Here is a 14,640-nt window from a genome sequence, read left to right on the forward strand (position 1 = left end):
TGAAGCTATGGGAAAGAGTAGTGGAAGCTAGGTTAAGAAGTGAGGTGATGATTAGTGATCAGCAGTATGGTTTCATGCCAGGAAAGAGCACTACAGATGTGATGTTTGCTCTGAGAGTGTTGATAGAGAAGTACAGAGAAGGTCAGAAGGAGTTGCATTGTGTCTTTGTGGATTTAGAGAAAGCATGCGACAGGGTGCCTACAGAGGAGTTGTGGTATTTTATGAGGAAGTCGGGAGTGTCAGAGAAGTATGTAAGAGTGGTACAGGATATGTACGAGGGTAGTGTGACAGCAGTGAGGCTGCGGTGGGAGTGACGGATGTGTTTAAGGTGGGGGTGGGATTACATCAAGGATCAGCTCTGAGCCCTTTCTTATTTGCAATGGTGATGGACAGGTTGACAGACGAGATCAGACAGGAGTCCCCGTGGACTATGATGTTTGCAGATGACATTGTAATCTGTAGTGAGAGTAGGGAACAGGTAGAGGAGACCCTGGAGAGGAGAAGATATGCTCTAGAGAGAAGAGGAATGAAGGTCAGCAGGACTAAGACAGAATATATGTGTGTGAATGAGAGGGAGGACAGAGGAATGGTGAGGATGCAGGGAGTACAGGTGGCGAAGGTGAATGAAGTACTTGGGATCAACAGTTCAGAGTAATGGTGAGTGTGGAAGAGAGGTGAAGAAGAGAGTACACGCAGAATGGAGTGGGTGGAGAAGAGTGTCAGAGTGATTTGTGACAGACGAGTACCAGTAAGAGTGAAAGGAAAGGTCTACAAGAGGGTAGTGAGACCAGCTATGTTATACGGGTTGGAGACAGTGGCACTGACAAAAAGGCAGGAGTCACAGCTTGACGTGGCAGAGTTGAAGATGTTAAGATTTGCACTGGGTATGACAAGGATGTACAGGATTAGGAATAAGTATATTAGAGGGTCAGCCCAGGTTGGAATGTTTGGAGACAAAGGCAAAAAGGCAAGATTACGTTGGTTTGGACGTGCTGAGGAGGGATGCAGAGTATATTGGGAAAAAGATGCTAAGGATGAAGCTGCCAGGTAACAGGAAAAGAGGAAGGCCTAAGATAAGGTTTATGGATGTGGTGAGAGAGGACATGCAGGCGGTTGGTGTGACAGAGCAAGATGCAGAGGACAGGAAGAAATGGAAACAGTTGATCTGCTGTGGCGACTCCTAACGGGAACAGCTGAAAGAATAATAATAAGATCAGTTTATTAATGTGAATGTCAAACAGCTATCTGCATTTCTTGTAATATGCAAACTATCTGAATGGCAAAAGACTAAAATGCATGTCCATCTTCTAGTTATCAGAACAGGTGTCAGAATCTTGCAAAACAAAACATGAGTGGGTTATATAAGTAATCGTTCTAATAGTATACAGGATTACATACGTGCTAAACGTATCCATCTCCCCAGTAAGATTAATTCTTTCCATCAGGCTTGTGTCCACCTTCTCCTTCAATTTATCTTCAAGCTAGGAAAACAAAATGTAAATATGATAACATTCTGCACCCATTCCAGCTAGTAAACACAGCAACATTTTGTTATGCAATATGTAGTTTGGCTGGTTATTCTGAAAAGTAAAACTAAAAGGAAAGAGTCATAAGAAATCATTGCAAACAAATAAGTACTCATTATATCAGCTAATCTAAGAAAAAAAAAAAAAACTCCAGCAGTGGTTACCTCTTTGAATTCCCTCTTTTGATATCCCAATCTCAGCATAATTTTGAATTTTCTCAACTTCCAGTGCTCAGAGATATGGGCACCTCTAACTTTTACAGATTTTTACATCATGCATTAGATGAACAGAGCTTTCCCAACACCCTCTCTGTTTTTCAGTTTGATCTTTAAACACAGAGGAAGCACAATCTGAGAGAGAGAGAAACAAAAACAACCTCTCCAACATATGAATGTTATGCTCATCCAACTTACAGGAAAAAAATGAATAGGCGAATAATGAAGAGCTCTGTCCTGCAATGGGGGATGATTGAAAGCTAGTAAGAACCCCCCTTTAGAAGGCCTCCTGACATATAAACAGATATGGATATTGATGTACACTAATTTGTTCTATCTGACTTCAAAGGCCCTCTGGAGAGGTAACAGCTGGAAAAATTCCAAACAGTACATTTTTAAACCAACTAGGTAGTAACACCTGGAAAGAGAGACCAAAATGCGAGAGGTAAAAGTGTCAAAGAAGGCCAAACTCCTCAAAGCAAAGTTCAACCATCAGTTCTTGGTGAAGATGTGAACCAAAAACCAAGTGGCTGCAGTACAAACATCTATACTCCAGATGTTTCTTCAGCAAATATTGGAAAATGCTATGCCTCTGGAAAAACGGGCATTTGGCAGCAAAATTTTTCAAGAGGTAGTTCACAATTTGTTGGTAAAACAGAATGAAGTTTGCAATCCACTTGGAAGGAATTTGCTTAGTAGCCATCACCCCCTCTCTAAAAGAAGCAAAGGAAACAAAGTAATGCAGCATCCTTTTGAAATCATGCACTCTCTTTCACTATCATTTACATTTAGATGGTACATACTCGGCATTAAGGGTTCTCTCTCCCCTCTGGATTCTGCCCCACTGAAGAAAATAGAGACAAATGAATTGGTTTAAGTTTAATTCAGAAACCACTGTTTAGAAAAAAAACAGATGTTACTCCTAAAAGATACTGGATCCTTGGGAAGTCCAAACAGTGTTCCCCACACTCAAGGGCCTGCAGTTTGGATACCTTGTAAGCGGAGACAATTGCCAGAAAACAGAGCATTTTCCAAAAGATGACCTTAGCTACTGTTGTACCCACCAGTTAAAAATGGATGATGAGTGAGCTTATCAATCATGAAATTCAAGTCTCAAATGCAGACATCTTCTTCAAAGATAGGTGAAGAATCACCCAATCTTTGTCGGTTAACCAGACAAGTGAGCTGGTTCTTCATTAACAGTTTTCAGCCACAACCCAGGCCATGAGGGCAAGGGTAAATACAATATATATGGACAATTTAGAGCAATGAGGTGCTCTATAAATTTTTGGAGGAAGGGAGGAAAATGGAGTACCAAGAGAAAATACACACATTAATTATGAGAATATGTAATCACGTTAGCAGCTTAGGTCAGACCAGGATTTAGGACTTGACAGGCAGAGCTCAACCACTGAGCCACTAGGGTGTCAGATGCAGAACCCCCGTTATTAAACTGCTTAACTATCCAGTGCTGAACATTTCTTCCTTCAACAAAATCACAGCGACAGAATGCTTAAAATGTGCACCCTGACTGTGGAACAGCTGAATTTTGGAGTGTGTGTGTGAGATACCAGAGACCATCATCAAACTAACCACCTGAGAAACACACACAAACCCTCTCTGTACAAATGGAAAACTTCTTCCTCTTAGCACAATACATTTGCCTCTTGTCAGTGTCAGTAAAAGCCAGGGCTCATGCAAGAAAGGTTTAGAAAAAGCAAGACATCTAAAGAAGAAGCCAGAATCTGAGGTGGACCTGTTTCCTCAACCACTGGTGACTCCCTTGGATTCATACAAATAATTTCCTGTATTCACAGAGGCTTTACAGCCTGTAACTGCAACTGCACTTTTCGCAGCCACCACAGGACAATGGGAATGAGTTCTGCTTTGCAATGACACATCGAATAACATGGAAAGGCACACAGGAAACGTCTTAAATATATGGACAGAAAATGTATCCACAATCAACTCCTTTTGTCTAATGAGCAAAGCAGAACAGAGGAGGGCTGTACTCTTTTCTGTGGTAAACAGTTTAATCTCTGTGGTGTCCCACTGCCAAGAAGACTCTAACTAGAAAGGATTCCTGAATTTTTTGCTAATGAATAAGGGTGAAGCTACAGCTCAAAGAATGCAACAGCACATCCAGTTCCTCTTGAATGTGAACAGTTGTCAAAGTCCATCTATGTCATGACCCAAAGTCAAAACCTCGCTGCCTTCCTGAGTGTTACCATGTTTGTTTGTGCACCAAACCATGGCCTAATCATCTAGCCAGAGCACAAGGGGCTCTTGTTTCAATAGACCACAAATGGCAGAAAAACACTGCTGAAAGCTCCAAATTACTTGCATGAAGACTGTCACCTCTGAAGGGGAATTCACTTTTCCTCAATAAGGAAGGAGCCTAGTTGACATGTTCAACCTGCATGCAAAGAGTGTGCTGTCAGGTGGAAGAAGTGAAGAACTATGCTAAGACTGGGAAAATTGCCTGATGACAAGGGTATGACACCAAAAGGTTGTCTATGAGGGTATGACGCCAATGAAAGCACCATCATTTCAAAGTTCACCACAAATGCATACTCAGGGTGTGTGAACAGCACTGCGAGGATTGTGGCTGCCACAAGTCCCAAGTGGCACAGAGGTCTAAGCATGGATCCAAAGAGCCAAGATAAAGAATTCCTGTGTTCTCTCCACAGCTAGGAAAAACAGACAATGAAAAGTGTCAAGTGTCTTTTATCCAGGAGAGGTGTGACATTGTGAGTAACTAACTTGAAAAAGGAAAGAGATAAAATTAAATTATTTTAATTCTGCTTAAATATTTCAGTTTTACTTAGCAAACTGTGTGGTAATAATACCTTTTACTTTTCTGCTCTGTTCCAACTGTTTGCATTTTTTAGTTTATTATAGGACCTTAGTCTTGTTTATTAACAGTTTCTCTGTTATTCCACACTATTTCCACAAGTAGAAAGCTATTTTGTCTGTATTTTAAACACTGCTGGCTCATGGTCTTGTAGTTTAATTCACAGTGATGTCAGATCTGAGTACCCCGAGATTTTGTGCCTTAGGTAATTTATTATTGCATATTTTTCATAAACAGTGTTAATGGTAAATTTCTGCAAAGTCTGGAGAATTAAACTATAGTAGAAGGTCAATAGTGAGAGAATTGTCTCTGCTTCAGTTTGTGCTTCATTGCTTATATATTCTGCTCATCTTTTACCTGCTAAAAGTTGCATTCTGTGTCTGCCCTATTCTCCACTAACACATTAAGCTAAAGTTTCTGAAAAGCTCCAATACTGTCTTTATTTGATTGTTTGCCTAACCAGCCAGCTGTTTTTCCCCAGCTCTCCCACTCTTATTGCTGGAGCTGTTAGGTTGTGTCTGTGGCCTCCTCCCCTTATGATTATCTGATTTCCAAAGTCCTTTCCACACCTCTTTCATTGCTATAGCTGTTTATGTATTCTTCCTACCGTTTTCTATAGATCCACAATACCAAATACCCACCCAGCAAACCAGTAATGCTCTTAAATAAACCTCCTTTACTACATATTGTCGTCTGCTCATTTTGCAGGAGTTCAGCAAAACCTTGGAATCCTAGCCTGCATTCAAGGAGTGTTTTACTTGTATCCAGTGTCAACCAGGCAAAGACAAGTTCCTTGGATTGCTAAACTGCACTTTAAGTTATTTTGAGTGATCACTACTGTTTCCTGCTTTCGTGTGTGCATTTCACTGATTTTTTTTTTTGTATAAAAGAAAATGTTCTTCCTCGCACTGTTTTTGCTGCAAGACTGTCTTGAAGTTGTCTTCAAGCAAGGGTTTTCCAGCTAGTTTAAGTGGTTTGTGGTAGCATTGCACATGTGGGCCTCTCCTACTGAGATTTTACATTAGGAGGACTGGGTTCCTGTGGCAGGAGGGGTTTGCCTTGTCTATCTGAGTTAGGAAATACACACACGGATAGTCATTTTATTAGCCAGAGAGCTCATCTGTTTGTTTTCTGTCTTTTATTTTCTATTTTGCACATTTGGGTGGGTTAGCAGTGACCTCTACAGTAGCAGATACATAGAAAGAACAGTTCATAAAACTGTACCATGTAAAGAGGCAATACAGCGCAAATACTTTCTGTGCCAACAAGCTTACAGCAGCTAGTTGGGATTTCAATGGTAATACCTACAGATTTACTTGAATTCAGTAGTGTAAACATTAAAGTTAGTAGAATTTAGTACTGTTTAGTATAATATGCTCTGATGAAGCACCCTAAATGGCCTTCTAACTCCAATACACCATCCCCTTTTAGCTCACAAATCAAAGCACTGGACAGTTTGGATATGCAATTTCCTAACTCCTCTGTAGCCAGCTTAGTGGATATGGGCATCTTGAGACAATGTAGCAATTGTCTCATGATTACTGACAACAACCTAATCCTTAAAGAATTAGGCACAGTACGTGAGAGGTGTGCTTACCCAATGACATTGGAGGCTAAACTCTCACACACAAGTGCACATCAAGTTGTCAAACTTACACACACAACACCCTCCTCACATAGTACACAACACACCCACACAGACTAGCATATGCTGAGAGATTTAAAATAAATCTTTCTAAAGAACAAAGACTGCCTAGATCACCTGTTGTCAAAGCTGTCTCTCAGCAAGCTCAAAGGCGCTCAGTAAAAAAGTACAGTTGTGTACACTTACCATAAAAGTAGATGTTCGAGTGTATTTATTGTTGCAGTCATTACATTTGGGTAATCTGCTGGCAGGTTGCCCTCAGTCGGCCTGAATAACAAAGTCTTGGGTCCTGCGTCAGTTGCTGTCTCCTCTTCCATGACGTCAGGTCGTCAGGGGTATAAAACATGCAGCCGGCGCCATTTTAATCAGTTTTAATTGCCCCAGATGTCAGGTGCCCCCCAAATGGGGAGCAAAAATATATATAAATAAACTGTAAATATATAAATGCACCTTAGAAACACAAAATTTACCTTAAACTAAAAGCAAATACACCACAAAGGCTTTTGAGTACAGTGAAGGAAGGAAAAGGTATAGAATGGGGGATGGCAGGTGGGTAACCTGGACTGCAACAGTGAATACACTCGAACATCTACATTTACAGTAAGTGTACACAACTGTAGTATGTTCTTCGTGTTTCACTGGTGCAGTCATTATATTTGGGTAGAATCCCAAAGCTATGGATGGGAGGATGGAACTAAACAGCATTAGGAGCAGCTATAAGGTCCTGCAGGACTGCAGTGGCAAAGCCTGCCCTGGATTTAGAGAAGAGAGGTAAATGATAAAGCATTGTGAACGTATGAACAGAGCTCCAAGTAGCAGCTTTTAGAATGTCTTTGGTTGGGACCCCTCTGAGAAAAGCTGCTAAAGTAGAGGTAGCTCTGGTGGAATGGGATCTGATCCCCTTGGGCACAGGTTTACCATGGTGCAAATAGCAGAAACAAATGTAGTGGCTTATCCATTTACACATAGTCTGCTTTGATATAGCCTTCCCCTCTGATCCTGCAGCAAATGCTACCAGTAGTTCCTCAGACTTTCTTAAGAGATTTTGTCCTGTTTAAGTAGAATCTTAGTTGTCTGTGTACATCCAATGAATGTAGAATCTGCTCCCCCTTGTTTTGCGGATTTGGGAAAAATGTTGGCAGGTGAATGGTTTGGTTAAGAGCCACACTGGATACCACCCTAGGCATAAAAGAAGGACTGGCCCTGACGGCCAACCTGTCCGGGTAAAATATAATGAAAGGCTCCACTGCCATGAGAGCCTGTAGTTCTGAAACCCTTCTTGCTGAAGTGACTGCCAAAAGAAAAGCTGTCTTCCAAGATAGAAATTTTATATTCGCAGTACCTGGTTCAAAAGGAGGCAGGGTGATTTTTTCCAGTCCCATGCAGGAGTTGGTGTACTCCTGGGAGGCCCTAAATTTTTGGCCCCTCTGAGATACTGTTTAAGCAGTGGATGAGAAAAGAGGGGAGGCTCTGTGTTGTAATGAGCCGAGATGGCAGAGGCATGGATTTTTATTGAAGAAAAAGATAGGCCCTTGTCGAGCATCTCAGTTAAGTACTGTAAAATCTGAGGAATATTGGGCTTTGCTGTGTCTATTCCTTGTGCTTGGTTCCAAGCACAGAATCTCTTCCATTTATCAGCATAAGATTTTCTAGTAATAGGCCTTCTGGCTTCCAAAATGACATCCATCACAGGTTTACAAAGAGATGTAGTTGAAATAATTAGTTGATTAGCCATGCTGCAAGATTCAGAGTTTGGAGCTGAGTGTGCAGAATATTTCCATACCTGGCTCGGCCACAAATATTTTCTGTAGTCCTAACACATGCTGTTTTTAGGCGCTGCCACTCTTCTTCAACTCCACCTATTTCCTCCTCTTCTTGGAGTGCTAGAGCCCTAAGTAATTCCTTGAACTGCTGTACTTTTTCTCCAGTCCACTTCCAGGTCTTCAGCCTGGTCTCTGTTGACCTTAGAGCCTTCTCTGACCACTGCTTGCAGCTGATTGTGGCAACTACTGGTTTATGCTGTGAACCGACTGTTTCACTGGGGATGACTTTTTAATCATGGATTCTACCCCAGTGCCTTTTCCTTACTAGGAGGAAGTCTATCCGAGTTGCATGTTGGCTACTCTTGTATGTGATCTTGTGACTGTCTCTCTTTCTGAACCATGTGTTGGCTACTATCAAGCCATTTGCCAGACAGAAGTCTAGAATGGCTTCTCCTTCTTTATTCCTATTGCTCCACCCATGTGGACCCAGGCAGTCCTCATATCCTGTTCTGTCTGTCCCGATATGTGCATTTAAGTCACCCATTATCAACACCAATTCATGTTGTCCTGCTTTATCTAGTAGGTCCTGCAACTGCTGTCTGAATGCACTCTTTTCCTCACTATCACAATGTGGGGCATAGGCTGAGATTATGAATACTGTCCTATCATTACACTGGAGTCTGACTGGAATGAGTCTGTCATTAATTCTGATGATATCCCTCACTGACTTCTGAAGCCTCTGTCTCACCACAATTCCCACACCATTTCTAGCCTGTCCACTACCTGAGTAGTAGAGTCTGGATCCCAAGCCAAGTGGCTTTGTTGTACTGCCCTTCCATCTTGTCTCTTGGATACATAGGATGTCCAGCCTCCTCCGTATCATCATGTCATCCACTTCTAAGCTGCGTCCTGTCAGTGAACCTACATTAAGCGTAGCAATTCTCAGTTCATGTTTGGCAGTTTGGTTGGTTTTATGTCCAGCTTTCACTCAACAGAGCTATCCCAGGTAACCCAGGCTGGGCAACTAGACACCGGCCAGCCAGTAGCCTATTGACCCAGGGCTGCTAGGTTTTTATGGCGGGCACACACTGGCCAGTAGGGGCACATATACCCCTCCCACCATTAGCATGGGTCCCTGGCGTGGGTCAGAGAGTAGGCCGGGTCCTCAACCCACTTATCACCGGTAACTACCCATGCCCATTTTTTGGCGACAGTCAACATGACCAAATCACATAGAGCCATATTTTACACCGTCGAGTGGCTAGCCCTGCTACGGCGTGCAGTTTGTGATCCGTGTTCTCCTATCGTGAAGATACTGCGCACCACAATAGATGCCCAAAGCGGTTGGTCTTTTTACAACTCTTCCCCCCATTGGGCACCATGTAGAGTCTGTGCTGCTGCCCACAGCTCCATTCATTGATGAGTTTGAGATGGTACATAAGGAAAGCTGGTGGTGGAATGCAGAAGTGCAGGAAGTAATCAAAATAAAGAAGGAGTGCAGGAAGAAGTGGGAGATTGAAAAGACTGACAAAGCTAGGAAGGACTACTGGTTGGCTAACAACGAAACTAAGAAAGAAGTTGCAATAGCAAAGAATAGGGCATCAGAGGCACTCTATCAGCTTCTGGAAAGTGTCTCAGTAAGGGGCACAAAGAAACTATACCAGGTTGCAAGGTAAAGACAGAAAGATAAAGAAGATAGTGAGACACCCTTCATAAGGGATTCCAGCAACAACCTGCTTACCAGCCTACAGGACATCAAAGGCAGATGGAAGGAGTATTTCCAGCAGCTTCTGAATGAAGAAAACCCCACAGAAGCAGTACTGCCCCAGAAACAGCCTACAATGAGAGTAGAAGAGGAGCCCAGCTTAGAAGAAGTAAGAGCAGCACTAAGGAAATTGAAGTCAGGGAAAGCAGCAGGCTCAGATGAGGTAACAGCAGATATGATAAAGATGCTGGATGAGCTAGGGGAGAAATGGCTCCTGAGGGTACTAATTGTAGTGTGGAGAGAAAGGCGTATTCCAGATGATTGGAGAATAAGCATACTCGTGCCAGTGTACAAGCACAAAGGGGACATCCACAACTGTGGACAGTACAGAGGCATCAAACTCTTACCACATTGCATGAAAGTTCTGGACAGGGTGATTGATAAGCGGATAAGCAGAATAGTAGAATGTAAGATGGGAGATGAACAGTTCGGATTTAGATCAGGATGCAGCACAATTGACTCGATGTTTGCATTGAGACAGATACTTGAGAAGAAACTAGAGAAGAGGAGAGAGTCAAACTGGGCTTTCCTAGACTTGGAGAAAGCATATAACAAGGTCCCAAGAAAGCTGATCTGGGCAGTACTGCAGTGATTTGAAGTCCCAGAAACATTGGTAGAATTAGTACAGGCTATGTACAAGGACCCAGTGACTCAAGTACGAACAGTGTTTGGCCTCACTGAGGGGCTCCCAGTGGGAGTGGGTGTACACCAGGGTTCAGCTCTGAGCCCACTGCTGTTCATACTGGTAATGGACATCAGCAAACAGGTTGGAGGGGTCAGAGCAACAAAGCTGCTGTATGCAGACGATGTGGCAGTACAGGCAGACGCTGATCTAGAACTTCAGCAAAGGATAGGAGAATGGAATGCAAATCTGAGGGCACATGGGATGAAACTAAGCACAGATAAGACAGTGGTAATGGCAGCAGATTGGGGAAATCAGAAGAAGCTGAGAAGAGAGATAGATGGGAAGATAGTGGAACAGGTAAACAGCTTCAAGTATCTGGGAGGGTTGGTTGAGGAGAAGGGTAGTCTGAATGAAGAGGTCAAAGCTAGAATCAGAGGGGCTGCAGCCAACTGGCGTAGAGTATCAGGTGTAGTATATGACAAAAGAATGCCAAAGAAGCTGAAAAGTAAGGTGTACAAGACAGTGGTGCGACCAGTACTACTGTATGGTACAGAAACCTGGGCAGTAAAGGCAGAACAGTTGAAGAAGCTAGAGGTGATGGAAATGAAGTGCCTGAGAAAGGTGGTAGGATGCACACTGCGGGACAGGTGAAGAAATGACGACATAAGAGCAGAAGCCAAAGTAACTCCAATTGCAGAAAAGATAAAAGAAAACAGATTACGATGGTATGGGCACATGTGTAGAAAAGCAGAAGACTATCTGGTGAGGGAGATTTGGGACAGACAGGAAGAAGGTAAGAGGAAGCGAGGGCATCCAGCAAAGAGGTAGGTGGATGGATTGTGTGAAAGAAGATCTGCGACTGTCAGGCCATGAGTGTTGAAGAAGGCAGGAGAGTGGCACTGAATCGAGAGAGTTGGCGACAGTTAATACGATACCCCGACCCCATGTCAATGGGAAAAAGGGGATGATGATGATGTGCAGAATTTGATAGTTCTGCTGAGACAGTAGGTGAGGTGTTTGAGGCAAGTACCACGGAGAAAGGTACGACATATTCCTTAGAAGCGGGTACCGGTGCTGGCGAGGCCAGTCCGAGGCAATTAGGATCATTTTTGTTTTTTCCTGTCTGACTTTTAGCAAGACCTTGGAGAGTAGAGGCAGAGGGGGAAAGGCATAGACTGATAGGTTTTTCCAGCTGAAGGGTAGAGCATCCACTTTCCATGCTTTTTTGTGATGAGTTCTTGTGCAGAATTTGTCCAACTGATAGTTTTGGGGAGAGGCAAATAGATCTATGTCAGGGCTCCCCCATTTTTGTGTTAACATGCTGAAGATTTGTGGATCCAGTTTCTATTTGTGCGGGTCCATAAGATTTCTGCTTAGGTCGTCTGCCAGAGTACTTTGCTTTCATGGCAGGAATTGAGCTTGAAGATGTATTTGGTAAGTCAAGGCTGTGTTCAACAAGGCCATGGCTAGTCTGCAAAGGGGGTAGGAATGTGTACCCCCCTGCTTGTTTATGTACCACATAACTGTGGTGTTGTCCGTCTTTATCAGAAGTTGTCCTGGATGAAGTCTTGAAGGCTGTCAGAGCATTCTGAACAGCTAGCATTTCTTTCTGTTTGATATGCAGATGCATTTGGTTTGGGCTCCATTTGCCCTGAATGCATCTCCCTGCCAGGTGGGTCCCCCAAGCATAGTCTGATGTGTCTGTAGTTAGGGTTTGGGTGGCAGGGGGTAGAGTGAATGACAGTCCCTTGTTTTGGTGACATGTCTCTGCTCACGAATGAAACTCCTGTTGTAGGCAGGGAACGAGAGGAATCATTGTTTCCAGGCTGTGACAATGTTGACTCCATAAACTTTTTAGGTACCATCGAAGTTTCCTCATATGCAGTCTCGCATATGGAATTAGTAGAATGCAGGATGCCATGAACCCCAAAGCCTGCAGAATTTGTCTTGCAGATAACTGGGTTTTATTGCCATTTGCATGAAGTATGTTGTCAATTGCCTTTGTTTGTCTGGCGTGAGGTAAGCCATCTGGGCAGTTGTATTCAAGCTTACACCCAGGAATGTAATTATCTGAGAGGGTACCAGTTGTGATTTCTTTTTGTTTATGGTGTACCCTAGGCATGCTAGAAGTCTTTTTACAAATGCCAGATGTTGAAGAAGAGTGTCCTTGTCCTCTGCTTGAATGAGACAATCATCCAGATAAGGATAAATTTGAATGTTTCTTTGTCTGCAGAATGCAATTACTGGTGCCAGGCACTTTGTAAAGACCCTGGGCGCAGTAGATAAGCCAAAGGGCAGTACAGAGAATTGGTAATGCAAAAAATCTGCTTTGAAGCGGAGGTATCTTCTGCATGATTCTCTTACTGGGATATGCAGGTATGCCTCTTTTAAGTCTAGAGTTACTAACCAAGCATTCTTGCCTAGCATAGACAGTAGCTGTTGTAAAGGCAGTATTTTGAATTTTGGAATGTCCAGGAATGTGTTCAGAATTGATAAGTCCAGTATGGGATGCCATGAATTGTCTTTTCTGGGTACCAGGAAAAGTCTTGAATAAAATCCTTGTCCTTTTTCCTTTTCTGGCACCGGTTGAATAGCCCCCATATCCATGAGGGACATGACTTGTTTCTGGGCCTCTGCCTACTGGTTTTGTGGCAGATCCGGCCATCCGTTTGTTACTGGCAAAGTATGGAAATGAAATCTGTACCCCTGGGATATTATGTTTAATACCCACTTGTCCTGGGTAATTAAGTGCCAATTTTCAGCATGGAGTGCTAATTTTCCCCCCAAGGGGGCTGCCAAAAGATAAGTGCTTGGAGATGGTAGAGGAAAGTCATTGAGACTGCTTACTGTAGGGTTGTGCTTTGTTTCCTCCAGATTTGGAGGTGGAGGCACCGAATTGCTTTGACCTGTAAAAACTCTGTGATTGATATCTGGAGCCTTTTAAGCACCTGGGTTTGCCCAGAGTGGCTCGGTTGGACACAGGAAAGGAACAATTTTTAGTAGGCCAGTGCCTACTAAACCTGGGTGGCTGCACTTGCAAGACATCTTTTACAGTTTGCATAGATTTAGCTTTGTTTTCCATTTTCTTTAAAACCTCTTCTGCCTTATTACCAAACAGAGTACCATGCTGCAAAGCGGCATCCAACAATTTAGCTTTAACATGACCACGCAGATTTTGCTCCTTGAGCCAGGCATGCCTTCTAATCACAGATCCAGTAACGGCGGCCCTACAAGAGGCCTCCAAGGAATCAAAACCACATTGCAAAGTATGCTTTCCAACCTGTTCTGCTGAATGCAATAAATCCTGTAACTCTTTATTTTCCACACAATCAGAAATCAACATCATTTTCTGTTTCAGTAAGCCCATAACATGGTATTGATATTTAAGCATATGAAACTGGCAGTTTAAAGCCCTGACTGCCATGGTTGCAGACGTATAAACCTTCTAACCCCATCTATCCAGCGCCCTGGAATCTCTATCACAAGGGGTAGGATTTCTGGCTGTAGAAGCCTTAACACCCTTGGGACCCTGAGAAATAGTCTCAGGATCAGAAGCTGGATTTTTGAAAAGAAATTTGTGGGAGTCAGGAACCCTGTAATATCTGTCTGGCTTACTAGGAGCCAGAGGCAGGGAATCGGGAGCCATGCTTGATTCCGAGAACACAGCATCAACAATGTCTAATACAGGAGGTATTGCCAAAGGCCTATGCTGAGGAAGAAGGAGGAAATCCCTAAGCCTCTTTTTTGATTCAGAGAAGTCCTGACTCTCCCAGTCAAAATGTTCCCTTAAAGTATGCAAAGTCTCTCCAAAACAGTAATCCTCAGGAGGAGATGCAGATGGGATGGATTCCTCTGCATCAGAATCCTCATAAGGTGGAATAGAAAATTCCTGATCAGAAGAGGAATCAGAAGAAATGGAAAACTGATCTGAAGATTCCTAATCAGTGCCTTGCCTAGGCCTCTTAGCGGGGGGGGTTGAGAACCCCTGATTAAGGTAATTAAATCCTCAGCCATTTTGATCATCTATTATTTAGGCATATGGGCCTGACCACGTGGCTCATGCGTCGGTTTTTTAAACATAGAAGTTGTTTTTGACCTTGGTTTTGTTGCTGGCGTCAGTTTAATGTAAAAATGTTGAGGCCTGAAAACACCCTCGGAAGCCGGTGCCTGCTCAGCGGCTCCGGACCCATCCAAGGGAGAGACATCCGTGGGTTCAATAGTTTGTGAATCTCGTGGCATACCGGACT

At 43.2% G+C, this 14,640-nt stretch overlaps 1 protein-coding gene across 1 annotated transcript in view; it reads right to left on the reverse strand.

Moving 5' to 3' along the window:
* VPS53 (VPS53 subunit of GARP complex) overlaps positions 1–14,640 on the reverse strand; it is a 1,983,995-nt gene that overhangs the window by 546,955 nt on the left and 1,422,400 nt on the right. Inside the window, exon 16 of the mRNA XM_044054290.1 lies at positions 1,399–1,481. Within this exon, the coding sequence (XP_043910225.1) occupies positions 1,399–1,481 (83 nt within the window). The remainder of the gene's footprint in view (positions 1–1,398; positions 1,482–14,640) is intronic.

Source organism: Protopterus annectens, chromosome 13.part0, assembly GCF_019279795.1.
Source record: "Protopterus annectens isolate FY-2018-M chromosome 13.part0, PAN1.0, whole genome shotgun sequence".
In the NCBI taxonomy this organism is placed as follows: Eukaryota; Metazoa; Chordata; order Ceratodontiformes; family Protopteridae; genus Protopterus; species Protopterus annectens.